This window comes from Buteo buteo, chromosome 3 (assembly GCF_964188355.1).
Source record: "Buteo buteo chromosome 3, bButBut1.hap1.1, whole genome shotgun sequence".
Lineage (NCBI taxonomy): Eukaryota > Metazoa > Chordata > Aves > Accipitriformes > Accipitridae > Buteo > Buteo buteo.
This window is the reverse complement of record NC_134173.1, coordinates 20,017,158-20,031,460: the sequence shown is the minus strand read 5'-3', so window position 1 is coordinate 20,031,460 and position 14,303 is coordinate 20,017,158. Positions and strand designations below refer to the sequence as shown.

General features: G+C 43.1%; 1 protein-coding gene across 1 annotated transcript in view; it reads left to right on the top strand.

Moving 5' to 3' along the window:
- Window positions 1-267: 267 nt before the first annotated feature.
- VAPA (VAMP associated protein A) overlaps window positions 268-14,303 on the top strand; it is a 34,586-nt gene continuing 20,550 nt past the window's right edge. The window contains exon 1 of the mRNA XM_075022968.1: window positions 268-431. Coding sequence (XP_074879069.1) covers window positions 356-431 — 76 coding nt within the window. The 5' untranslated portion in view covers window positions 268-355. The remainder of the gene's footprint in view (window positions 432-14,303) is intronic.

Here is a 14,303-nt window from a genome sequence, read left to right as displayed (position 1 = left end):
CGCGCGGGCGCATGCGCGCAGGGGTGCCCGCCGCCTCCGCCGCCCTCGTGCCCGCGGAGGGGTGGCGTTGCCGGGCGGCCGCCCAGCCAGTCGCGCGGGGAGGGCGGCGAGCCGGGTTCGGGGCGGCAGCGCGCGCGCGGCGGCTAGGCGGCAGCGCCCGCCCTCGGCCCGCGCCACCCCCCTCCCCTCCCCTCCCGCCGGCAGCGCCCGCAGCCGCGCGGAGCCAGTGCCCGCCCGCCCGCCCGCCGCGAGGGAGCGGCGCCGCCGCCCGGCCTCCCCCTCCCGCCCCTCCTCCTCCTCCTCCTCCTCCCTCCTCCTACCCCCACTCCTCCTCCCGCCGGAGCGAGCGAGCGAGATGGCGGCCGCCGGGGCTCTGGCGAAGCACGAGCAGATCCTGGTGCTCGATCCGCCCACCGACCTCAAATTCAAAGGTGAGGGGGAGCCCGGCGCGGGGCGGGGGGGGCGGGCAGCGGGACTGCCCGGCCCTGGCGGGGGTCTCCCGTTTCGCCTCGGCCCCGGACCGCCTGCGGGCGCCTCGTCGTTCCCCCCTGCCCCGGGCCGCGGTGCCGGGCCCTGCCCGCCCGGCTCCGTCGGGGGGTGGGTGGGGGCTGGGGGGGCCGCCGCCATCTTGGGATCCCGTGGGGACTCGAGACCCCGTCCGCGGCCCCGGCGCCCGCCCGCCAGGCGCGACGCTCGGGGCCCTGCCGCCCCCCCCCCCCTTTCCCCCTTCCGGCCCCCGCCGGTGCGCCGGTCCGCTCCCTCGTCCCCACGCGTCCCCCCGCGGCGTGGCCGGCTTGGCCGCCGCCGTGTCACCCCTTCGCTCGGCAGGCCCGGCCCTGGAGGAGCGGGGCCCGGGGAGGGGAAGGAGCCCTGTCATCTCTGTGGGCGCGGGGGTCTGCGCGGCCGCCGGTCCCTCCCCGGGAGGTCTCCCTCTGGCTGTAGCGGGTAGGAGCGGCCCCGAAGCGGGCGCTGCAGCGAGGAGGGGAGCCGGCGGGGAAGACTGGCTTCGGGAGGCTACCCTGCTCCCTGGCCTCCCCCCCCCTCCCCGCCCCGGAGGGCCGGCTGCGGGCGCCTGCCAGAGCCCAGCCCCGGCCGCCGCCGCCGCCGGCGGCGTCCCCGCGGGCTGCCGCGGGTTTGCGCCGTCGCTCTGGGCCGTGCGAGGAGGCGACCTGCGGGCGCTCGCAGCCCCTCCCCGGCCCGGCGCGTGACTCCCGCCCTTTCCGCCGGGTTGTCGCGTCTCGGGCGGGTTCGCGGTGCGTGGGGAGGCAGCGTGTCGGGAGTTCGTGTCCGTGGGACGCTGCGTGCCGATCGGCTGGCTCTGACCGGCCCGACGTGCTGCCGTCAAAACGGGCCCCCGTTAGCGCTGTTACCCTGCGGGCAGGGGCGGGGGGGGGGGGGGGTGTCTCTCCTGAAAAATCAGGTAGTTGCGAAAAGGGAGGCTCTCGCGAGGATGCGTGATCCTTGGAAGGCAAGGGCATAAAGCAAAGCATGACCGAATAAGTAGTTTTCAGTAGTTTCCTGTGATTGTATTTCATACCCGTAAGGGGCATTGAGAAGAGTCTTGTAACGTTTCAGGTTTGGAATCGGTAATCTTAGTTTTTTATGTTTTTTAAAGTTGTTAATGTTACCTGAACTTACGTTTTAAATCTTGTGACTCGTGTCAGCACATGTACTCCTCTAACCCTATAAATGTTTCTGTTTTATTTTCCATTTTTAGTAGACTCATTTTCGTTGTTTTAGAGGGACAGAGTGGAATTTACGATGTTGTAAAAATCTTTAAATGGACAACTAGAGCAAATGAATGTTTATGATGGAGAAGAACACTGTATTCCCTCAAAAGACCTTTGGCTGGCCTGGCTTTTAGAAATAAAGCTTAAGACTGGTTTATCAAAGATCTTTAACAAACTGTACTTGTTTTATTGATCCCTCAAATCAATTAAAACCCAAAGTCTGTCTGATCACACATACTAATTTCTTCTTAATAACTTCAATTTTTAAATTGCACATCCATAGACAGAGACAAAACCATAGCGGAAACTTACCTTTTTCACTTCTATTTTGCGTTGTTGAAATGCTGCCAGGTCTGGCTGCACTCAGATTTCAGTACTGTATTCTTATTGCAAGAACAGGTTGGAGGAAAATGCGTGATTTTTTTTTTTTTTTAATTAAAAAGCTACCGTGTCTAATTCGAAGCTTTCAAATGTTGAGCTGTCTTCAAGCTGGAAGTAAGCCGTATTTATTTGATATGAAATGAAGTGTTGATACAGGGAATATAGCATAAATACTAGATTAGAAATTCTGTCTGTGTGAAGCCATTGTCAGTCAGGGATCTTTATTGCGCTGTGTTTATGTACTTAGAGCATGAAATGTGTATTCTTTAGGCATAAACTTTGGTTTTAGGCTAATGCATATATTGGGAAAATTTCTGTGGAGCAGACTAGGCAAAAACAAAATCTGAAGCATAATGAGACTGCAGTCTTAATACTCCATGGAAAGCACTCTCTATTACTATATTATTAACAGTAATATACTATAGAAAGAGCTATCTATTGAGAGAGCGTCGAGTGCACTCTCAATAAATATTTTCTAACTGGTTATTTTTCTGAGGTGTTTAAAAAGGTTTGTGGGCTGCAAACTAATTCAGTTCTAAAGTACTGCACTGAAGAATACAATATTGGCAGAAGGGAATTCCGAGTGTTAAGTTTTAAAAAGTAATTGGTTAGTAAGAGAATGTATGACTCGGAATAAGTTTAACTTAGTGTAGGAAAATCATACAACTTTGTTTTTAAAAGAAGTTGGGGTTTTTTTTGGCTATTCAGAGTTATTTTATCAGGACAATTATCCATTATTATTATTGACTTAATACTATTGATGTGTATGTAACAGAGATCCAGTTTAAGTCTAAACATCTGAACTGGACAAATAGCTTTGTTGGTTTTCTTGCCTCAGGAACTTAGAATGGATTTGCTGACCTTTAGGGTAACAGTGAAATGTGTTAGTATGTCCCTATGCAAACAATGATTTCAATTAAAAAGTACATAACTTAAGGAGTTGTTGACAAGGCTTTAAATTCATCACTGCCTGATGAAACTGTCTTTTTTTTCTTTTTTTTTTTCTTTCTATTTTTTCTTTAGATCTACTTTACTCGGTCAGCAAGAATAAGGTCTATGATAACCTTTATCCTGAATTTTATTCCACACGATTCAGGGGGAGGTCTAATGTCCCACGGTGGCTAACATTTTATGTATTTCCCTTGGTGACCAAAAGATTAGAATCCTGTTTTTATAGTACTTTGCATTCCTAGAAATTTCAGTCATTAATAGTGTTTTGGGTCATGGTTAATTGCTTCTGTGATAGCTAGGTTTCTTTGGATTTTTGGAACCATCAGGAATACCTAAGGAAAACCACAAAACAAATAGCTACCTTTCAGAATGTTGTGCAAATGTGGCAAGGGGGAAAACTGTACTTAAAAGTGATGAAACTAAGAGGTGGTTGATACACTACGTAATACTGCTTTCAGAGACTCAGTGTGGCACAGTGAGAATTCGCCTTGTGGTTCTTGTATCCAGGTCTTCAGCCATATTACTCCTGTAGGTTAGCTTTCTTCTGTAGTTTAGTCCAACGTATTTTGTTTAGCTTCTCAAATCTGAAGTTGTTTGGGTTTCTTTAGGGCTGGATGGGAAGAAATGAAACATAAGACACTTAAAAGCAACTAATTCGGAAGGTGGAACATCTGCTTCTTACTGGGGTCTTTTTCATGTGACTCATGCACATAACCATTGTCTGTAGCTCTAGTTTAGTAAAGATTATGGTAACCTGGAATTGGTTCCTTGTGAGTAAATACATCTTTTTTTTAAAAATATTTTTTTAAAATAGTTGTGTAGTTAAATAGCAGCACTTGAAGTTTTCAGTTCAAAGATTTCTAGCATTTTTATGGAAACCTGGTCTTCCTTAAGTCAAAGAAGCCAGTTTTGCAATTGTAAGTAACGTGTATTTAAGTTGGTCTTGGATGATGGTCCTTTTTAAAAAACCTTCACCAAATTTTTAATCAGTCATAAGACATGCTTCTGCAACACCTAACTGAAAATCAACACTAGTTGATTTGATGAGCCTTGGAAGATTAGTAGACAGTGTTCAGAATTTGAATTTCATGTGATTTAAGGTGTCTGACTAGTCAGACATTATAAAAATGTCTGAATATTCTAAATTAATATCCTTTATTGAAGTTCTTGCTTACAAGTGTGTGAAATCTAGTTACGTTACCTGTGTAAATGTCTCAAAATAATGAGGCACACTTTTCCTTTTTTTTTTGTTTTGTTTTTGTTTGTTGTTACCTCAAAGCTGGAAATAAGTCAGCAAGTAAGCAGACTAAAATCAACTTTTGAGCATGTCTGTGTGCAATAAATTTTCCCTTTGATGGTTTGAGTTACTGGGAGAGATCAGTGTAACAGATGATATTTAATTTCTGATTATTAATCTGATTCATAATCTGGGATTCTTAGTGTATAAAATCAGCTATCAGCTGGTGTACGTTCAAATGACTCTTTCCAGGTGAGGTAGAGAGCACTTCACTTAAGTATTATGGCTCATTCTGAAATGCAGATTTCGACAACCTTTTAAAGAATAAAAAAATATTGCTGTAGATTATTTTGTAATTGTTACAGTGCTATTGGTAACATTGAAAGCCACAGGCTATGTGTTGCTGCAAATGGAGAGGGTGGAATTTAAAGGTAAAAATAGCTCAACGTTAAAAGCATCCCCTGCCCTCAAGGTCTGTTGCCAGAATTGGCCCGGGATATCTTTTAGTGTAGGCAGGGTTTGAAGTCCTCAAGTGTGATCTTACTGCCTTATTTGTGTGTGTCTTGATTATGTCAAATTTTACGCCTGTTTTCACTCTATTCAAAGTTCAAGCAAATTTGTGATGTCCCAGCTTTCTAAGATAGGTTAAAAAAAAAAAAAAAAAATGATTGGGATGTCAATTTTCTGGTATCTTCATTCAAGAACATTTTTGAAACTAACAATGGGAGTGCAAAGGGAAAAAAATCCTAGTTGTGATTACTAACACAGTTGTGTCTTTTTGATACTTTGAAATGATTCCATTTAAGTTAATATTTTTGCTGGCTGAGTATTTTGTAATGACGAAGATTGAACATCCCATAGAATGACTCAGTATTCAACAAGTAGTCTTTGACTTCTTTCTTTTTTTTTTTTAAATTCAAGAAGGATTCCTGGAATTGTTTACCCTTTCTATGTATCTCTGCTTCTATCCATTGTTTCCTGGCTCAAATGTAATAGTTGTTAGTATTTTAGGTTTGGGGTTTTTTTTGGGTTTTGTTTGTTTGTTTGGGGTTTTGTTTGTTTGTTTAGGTTTGTTGTTGTTGTTGTTGTTCGGTTTTTTTGTTGTTTTTTTTTTTTTTAAATGATAGGTATTAATGAAAACTGAGACACAAAATGATTGGTGGGAATGTGTTGAGGAAGAGAAAGGAAGATAATTTTTTTTACCAGGTGTTGCTTATGAGCTGATACTATGTTAATACAGATGTCTCTACCATGGTATTAGACCGCATTTAAAACTAACAAAAAAAGAGTTGTATTGATCTGTGAAGTCAGGTGTATTATAGGTGTTAGTTTATATTTTGGCAGACCTAGTTTGCCATGTGTTTTAAGATTCAATAATGGAAGATTTTCCTATGATGATAGAGGGAGGTATACAGCAGTGAAGATTTGGAGGTTTTGTCCTTTACCTGCAATTTGTAGGACTCTGTTTTACTTAATATTGCATCTTCACTAAACAGAGAAGCACCACCCAAACCTCACTGTCTTGTACTTCTATTGTAGTCATTGGTATAAAAGCTTCACCTTTACACTATAATTAATATAAAGTGCCTACTTGTTCTGCTTGGTGATAGCCTAAGCAAGTGTTCTAGATCACTGTAATACATAATTATTAATATTGTAAAAAATACTGTATTATACATGAACACTGTACCATTGTTTAAAGCCAAGATGAAAAGTAGTAGCTTACCATGAACAAGAGGAGCTATTTTATGCATCAGTTAATAGGTCTGAATATTTAGTGCGCTGTCTGTCCGTTTTGGTATTATAAGTTGTTCCTGTTTCGGCTTGACTGTGGTTTGTGAATATGTTTTACTTTCTGACCGACTTTGTCTTTGGGAGATGTTTGTTAACCAGATTTTTGTGACCGTCAGTCATTAGAGGATTATTACATGCACAGCTTACAAGCCGTAAATTCAAGCTGGAAAAGGCTGCTGGAGAGAGTTTACTGTTTGTAAAATGGGGAGAAAAAAATCACTAATTAGATAAGTATTACATTTTCCAGTGTGAAAGTTGTCAAATTACAAGGCTTTTATTGTCAGATGAGCTAGATAAGTTTGTATAAGCTAATTTCTTTAAAAAAAAAAACAAACCCATACTAAGATAATTTCTGATGTGCTATTGTTGAAAATAAAAATGCAGAAACACAAGTTAGAATTTTAGTAACTTTGTTTTCCTTAGGGTAGTAAGACTTTATCTGGTGCATAGTGATCTTGGCCTCTTTAGCTTCTCTTGCCTTTTAGTGTTTTTTTATATTGTATACGGTTACTTCATTGCATTGTAAATTATTTGGCAATGTAGATGTCATATTTCATTTTATGGTTTGAAAGTATTTAGAAATACATGGTTATGCAAATTAAAATAAATATTTTCAGTTTATTTCTATATGAACAAGGTCTTGAGAAGTAAGATAGTTTGATAAATATTATCCTGGTGTAGGACTTCAGGTGTTTGGTTTTTAACAACATGAATAAGGAGGAAAAGAAAAAAAAAATAATTGTTTGCCTGAATTTTGAAAAGATAGTCATATCAGAATTTTTTCTTACTTTGTTTCTCAAAATGTGGTCTCACTTGGGGTAATTTTTAATTTGACACTTCAGTGCTTGAATAGGTCTGACCTCGACAGTATGCAAAGCCTAAGAGGAAAGAACAAAGACCTGGAGATAGCTGGAATGTGGAATAAAATGCAGCATGAGTGTCCTGGGTAGAATGTGCCAGTCTGATCTGAGACCTCCTTCTCTCTCTATCTGTGTCTCTTTTTTTTCATGTCTTCTGTGTGCATCCCCCAAACAAAATCTGATCTTGCCACTGGATTTACCAGATGTAATTATATTATTTCATAGAGTTATAGAATGGTTTGGGCTGGAAGGGACCTTTAAAGATCCTCTAGTTCCAACCCCCCTGCCATGGGCAGGGACACCTTCCACTAGACCAGGTTGCTCAAAGCCCCATCCAACCTGGCCTTGAACGCTTCCAGGGATGGGGCATCCACAGCCTCTCTGGGCAACCTGTTCCAGTGCCTCACCACCCTCACAGGGAAGGATTTCTTCCTTAAATCTAATCTAACTCTACCCTCTCTCAGTTTAAAGCCATTGCCCCTTGTCCTGTCACTACAGGCCCTGGTAAAGAGTCTGTCTTTCTTACAAGCCCCCTTTAGGTATTTAAAGGCCACAATAAGGTCTCCCTGGAGCCTTCTCTTCTCCAAGCTGAACCACCCCAACTGTCTTAGCCTTTCTTCAGAGCCTTCTGTGGAGAATGGAGCCTTCTGACCATTTTTGTGGCCCTCCTTTGGACCCCACTCTAACAGGTCCATGTCTGTCTTGTACTGGGGGTCCCAGAGGTGGATGCAGTACTCCAGGTGGGGTCTCTCATGAGAGCAGGGTAGAGGGGAACAATCATCTCCCTTGACCTGATGGCCCTGCTTCTATTTGTGCAGCCCAGGATATGATTGGCTTTCTGGGCTGCAAGCACCCGATCCCAGCTCATGTTCCATTTTTCATCCACCAGTACCCCCAAGTCCTCCTCTGCAGGGCTGCCCTCAATACGTTCGTCCCCTGGTCTGTATTGGTATTGGGGATTGCCTTGACCCAGGTGCAGGAGCTTGCACTTGGCCTTGTTGAAATTCATGAGGTTTGCATGGGCCCACCCTTCAAAGCCTGTCAAGGTCCCTCTAGATGGCATCCCATCCCTCAAGCAAATGAACATTACCACTCAGTTTGGTGTCATCTGCAAACTTGCTGAGGGTGTACTCAATCCCACTATGTTATTGATTAAGACATTGAATAGTATTGGTCCCAGTATGGATCCTTGAGGGATACCACTTGTTACTGGTTTCCGCTTGGACATTGAGGCATTGACTGTAACTCTTTAGACATGAGCACCCAGCCAATTCCTTATCTATCTAACAGTCCATCTGTCAAACCCCTATCTCTTCAATTTAGAGATAAGAATGGGGCGGGACTATATCAAAGGCCTCACAGAAGTCCAGGTAGATGGCATCCATAGCTCTTCCCTTGTCCACTGATGCAGTTACTCCATTGTAGAAGGCTGCTAGATTAGTCAGGCATGATTTGCCCATGGTGAAGCCATGCTGGCTGTCTCTAACTCCCTGTCTTCTATATGTTTTGATGTATCTTCTAGGAAGGTCTGTTCCATGATCTGAATATTGAAAATTTGATACAGAGGAATCTGCAAAACTAATAATTAAGTTGCAGGTAAAAGAGCTTAGTGGAAAATTGTAAGGTAGAGAAGGGACAAGCTATAAAATAAACTGCAGCACAGCTGTTAGGCTATTGGAAGCTTAATAAGGACATTTCTAAAGGACGGACCAGTGTCATGTTTGAATTTGGTTTAGTATCTTCATTAGTGACCCTGGTATGGGTGGGACTGTGCTGGTAGAGCTCATTGGTAATGCAAAGTTAGGAGGTGTGATGAATGCAAAAAAATTTGTGCATTTGATGTGTGCTAATAATAGAACTGCTGTTTTCTCAGTTTAGTTGAAAGTGATGAAGGAGTAAAACTAGAGACTAGTACTTAATCACAGATTTATTGCAAGTGTGATGAGTCATGAAACGGGGCAAGTATGAGACTGTAGTTGTGTAGTGAGGGAAGTATTAATGCCAAGGTTTATGGCATTGATGAAGCTTTATCTGAATGGTGCAAAGAAAAAGTTATTAATGTAAGTGAAGTAGAATAGCTTGGCTTGTTTATCTTAGCAAAATGAAGACTGAAAGGGGATCTGATTGCTATCTATAAATATATTGGAAAAAGTAAGCACTGGGGAAAAGAAAAGCTATGTAGGCTAAAGGATAGGATTGGTACAAAAAGGAACTGGCATCAAGTGGCTGTGAATGTATTTAGATCATTAGAAACTACTTGAATTTCAAATATGAATCATGTCAGTCTGAACCAACATTCTAAATATTATGTGTGCAAAAATAGTTTTAAATTCATCAGATACCATCTTACAAAATGGTTTGTTTCCTGTGGACTTCAGAAGGCTTCTCCTAGGTCATGAGGTTACAATGTTCTTGAAAGTTTGGTAGGGCAATGGTGGTACCTAATGATGTACTTAAGCTAGATGCTGGTATGTCACGTTACATTCCAAGACATTAGAATAGCTTGACTGCGATATATGTTTAATGGTTTTTTCTTTGTAAGAAGGGATGTTCATACTTTTAAAAATCATATACATAGGTGTAACTGCTCCATATGTGAATTAAACTTCGTAATTATAATTCATAGGAATATGATGTTGATTTAACATTTTAACAGTATGATGTTAATTTGGCCACTAAGTCTAGTAGACCCAGTGGAAGTAAAAACTAGACATCTCCTAGACATGTTCCATGCTGCAGCTCAAGTTAGAGCTCTAGCTGCTTCTGTACACGTCAGCTGACTGGTCCTGGGAAGCGTGGCTGTGTTAGCTCTGCTCAGTACTGTGATGTGAAGGTAGTGAGGGAATGGAGTTTATGATCTTGTGTGAGTGACAAGACTGTGACTGAATGCAACTTTTATTTAAACCAGGTGTTTGTTTTCCTGAGTGACTGTGATATGCTGTACTTGGCTTTTGGAGATTTGGGAGATGAAGACCTGTAGTCTGTACTTCCAGAGAATGAAAGGTCACCCTGAAACTGAAGTGAGCTGTTCATGTCTTTGGGAGGTAGTCCAGATTAGCTAGACCTGTCTGTAGGAAATTTGAATGTCTGCTATTTAAGCCTGTTCAGACTGGGCTCTGTGTTACAATGCTGAGGTTGGACACCATCTAGCAGTCAAACGCTGAGACTGGTTTTTTTTTTAAAAGAACTTTCTGGGCTTTTGTCCACCGTGGGAGAAGTGTGAAATTAATTTATTTTTAAAGTGAAGTTGTTACACTGTTGGGATACTACTTGCAAGGAAACTGGTGAAAACCACAAGAGCTCTGGTGTTCTGTTCAATGTTTGAGTCTGGTCTCTGATACCCAGTTCTTGGAGCACACTGGGAAAAGTGCTAGGTAACAGCTTTTGGTCAGGTATTCTGTGGAAAGACTGATTTTCTGTGTGCTGCTACAGCTGTCATCTGAGATGATTGCAGGGATTCTGATTACTGCTCTGGAGTTTGAAGAGTACCTTGTATGTTGTGATTCAGATCAGAAAGGTGTATCCAGTTGGAAATTTTGTATTTGAGGATGCATGCATATTTTAAGCTGCTGAATATTTGAATATTTTAAAAGGCAGATCGGGACTTTTCAGCATCACTGAAACCTTTTGTAAGCTATAGCAGGTTAAAATACAAAGCAAGTTTAAAAGGGGAAAAAAGGGAAAAGTTATTTGTTTATTTAGTTCTGTTGTTCAAATCTGCTATTTGTAATAGTATTCTCTGAAATCTAAGAGCCTCTGTAATTATCAAATTCATTAGTTATCCTACCTTATGCAAGTAAAGAGAATAGTTGCTCCAGCAGGCAGGGTTTATAACACAGCCCTTACTGAACTACATTGTTGATGTTGCATCTGTACTGAAAGATTGCTTGTACATATTACTTAGTTGTTTCAGGACTTTGGAGGTAGTTTGCTGGTTTAAATGTTCATGTTCAGCAGCAGTATTTCTACTGTTCTTGTTATTTCAATGGTGAGAGAGCTTTGGGATGAATAATACTTTATCATTAGATTCTTAAGACTTTATCCTAGTAGAATTATGAGCTACCATTTTTAGTCTGCTCTTAATATGTATTTGGCAAGCATAAATTGCAACTAAGGAATGCACAACAACGTGGAGGTTAAGTTTAAGAAACGTGCCTTTGATGTTAGTAACTTGACAGTTCTTTACTAGTGGCACTCTTTCAATAGGAAAAATGTCAAGAATAGACATATATGACTGAATTGGACTCAGACTGCTAGATTTTAAATCTTAAGCTAAATACAAATATTAATATATTTGGGTGAAGTTATTCCATGTTATACTATCTTATTAATAGTGTTTTTTGTTGTTGTTGAGGTTATATATGAACAATGGTTTCTTTAGCATCAAATGCAGGACAGTCTCCTTTTAGTCTGTATTTTATCTAATCTATAAAGTAGGTAATGTTCTCTTTATTAGAATTCATGGTAACGATCTGCGGCTGTACTTCACCCTTAACATAGATGCTTATTGCATTTTTACTGTGTTTTTTGGCCACTAACAACATGTCAGTAACAAGCTGGGATGAATATGAAATTTTGATCCAAAAAAAAAAAAGTAAGAAAAAAATTGTTTGTTTTGTCTGCTTTGAAATGCCACTGTATTGTATTTCTGTCTTTTCTCTATCAGAACATCAGGCAAAAGGTTTCGATTCCCATTTTACAGAAGAAGGGAGCCTACAGAGGGTGGAAGCAAGGACAAGTAGCCTGGGAAGAATACAGAGAAATTGTCTGAGCAGCCAGGGAACAGGTTAGGAAAGCCAAAGCCCTGGTAGAATTAAATCTGGTCAGGGATGTCAAGGGCAACAACAAAAGCTTCTATAGGTATGTCGGTGATAAAAGTAAGACTAGGGAAAATGTGGGTCCTCTCCAGAAGGAAATGGGAGACCTGGTTACCTGGGACATGGAGAAGGCTGAGGTACTCAACAACATTTTGCCTCAGTCTTCACCAGCGAGTACTCCAGCCACACTGCCCAAATCGCAGAAGGCAAAGTCAGGGACTGGGAGAATGAAGAACCGCCCACTGTAGATCAGGTTCAAGACTGTCTAAGGAACCTGAAGGTGCACAAGTCCATGAGATGCATCCACGGGTCCTGAGGGAACTGGCAGATGAAGTTGCTGAGCCACTATCCATCATATTTGAGAAGTCATGGCAGTCCGGGGAAGTTCCTACTGACTGGAAAAGGGGAAACATAACTCCTCTTTTTAAAAGGGGAAAAAAGGAAGACCTGGGGAACTACAGGCCAGTCAGTCTCATCTGCGTGCCGGGCAAGATCACGGAATGGATTCTCCTGGAAACTATGTGTTGTTTAACCCTAGCCAGCAACTAAGCACCACATAGCTGCTCACTCACTTCCTGCACTACCCAGTGGGATGGGGGAGAGGATTGGGGGGAAAAAAAAAAGTAAAACTCGTGGATTGAGATAAGAACAATTTAATAGAACAGAAAGGAAGAAAATAATAATGATGATAATAACAATATTAAAATGACAATAATAAAATAATTGGAATATACAAAACAAGTGATGCACAATGCAATTGTTCACCACTTGCTGACTGATGCCCAGTTAGTTCCTGAGCAGTGATCCCCTCCCAGGCCAACTCCCCCCAGTTTATATACTGGGCATGATGTCACATGGTCTGGCATACCCCTTTGGCCAGTTTGGGTCAGCTGTCCTGGCTGTGTCCTGTGCCAACTTTTTGTGCCCCTCCAGCCTTCTTGCTGGCTGGGCATGAGAAGCTGAAAAATCCTTGACTTAGTCTAAACAGTACTTAGCAGCAACTGAAAACATCAGTGTGTTCTCAACATTCTTCTCGTGCTAAATCCAAAACACTATACCAGCTACTAGAAAGAAAATTAAATTTGTCCCAGCCGAAACCAGGACACTATGCTAAGGCACATGGAAAATAAGGAGGTTGTTGGTGACAGCCAGCATAGCTTTATGGAGGTCAAATCATGCATGACAAATTTGGTGGTCTTCTACGACAGGGTTACAGCATTGGTGGATAAGCGAAGAGCAACTGATGTCATCTACCTGGAGTTGTGCAGAGCATTTGACACTGTCCAGCACAACATCCTTGTCTCTAGATTGGTGAGACATGGATTTGGTGGATGGACCACTCGGTGTATAAGGAATTGGCTGGATGGTCGCACTCAAAGAGTTGTGGTTAATGGCTTGGATGTCCCAGTGGAGAGCAGTGATGAGTGGTGTTCCTCAGGGATCGGTATTGGGACCAGCACTGTTTAACATCTTTGTCGGGGACATGGAACAGTGGGATGGAGTGCACCCGCAGCAAGTTTACTGACATCACCAGGCTGTGTGGTGGGTGTGGTCAACACGCTGGAGGGAAGGGATGCCACCCAGAGAGGTGGGCCCGTGTGAACTTCATGAAGTTCAGCAAGGCCAAGTGCAAGGTCCTGCATGTGGGTCGGGGCAATCCCAAGCACGAATACAGGCTGGGCAGAGAGCAGCCTTGCAGAGAAGGACTTGGGGGTGTTGGTTGATGAGAAGCTCAACGTGACCTGGCAATATGTGTTTGCAGCTCAGAAAGCAAACCGTATCCTGGGCTGCATCAAAAGAAGTGTGACCAGCAGGTCAAGGGAGGTGATTCTGCTGTGCTACTCCGCTCTCATGAGACCCCACCTGCAGTACTGTATACAGCTCTGGGGTCCCCAACATAAGAAGGACATGGATGTCTTGGACTGAGTCCAGAGGAGGGCCATGAAGATGGTCAGAGGGCTGGAGCACATCTCCTATGAAGACAGACTGAGAGAGCTGGAGAAGGCTCCAGGGAGACCTTATAGCAGCCTTCCAGTACCTAAATGGGGCCTACAAGAAAGCCAGAGAGGGACTTTTTACAAGGGCATGTAGTGATAGGACAAGGGGTAATGGCTTTAAACTGAAATAGGGTAGATTTAGATTGGATATAAGGAATAAGTTCTTCCCTGTGAGGGTGGTGAGGTGCTAGGACAGGTTGCCCAGAGAGGTTGCGGATGCCCCATCCCTGGAAGTGTTCAAGGCCAGGTTGGATGGGGCTTGGAAAAACCTGGTCTACTAGACCAGGAAGGTGTCCCTGCCCATGGCAGGGGGGTTTGGGACTAGGTGATCTTTAAGGTCCCTTCCAACCCAAACCATTCTATGATTCTGTCACCAGCCCCCAGTAAAGCATGCATGCCAGCATCTGCACAAGCACCTCTAGTAAGCTTTATAGCCATATATAAGCTCTGCTTGCCCCTTTGACAGAGGAAGATGAGCTCTTTTAGGATTAAAAAAATGCGCATTGTTTCAGCATTTTTTAGAAGGAAAACTCTTT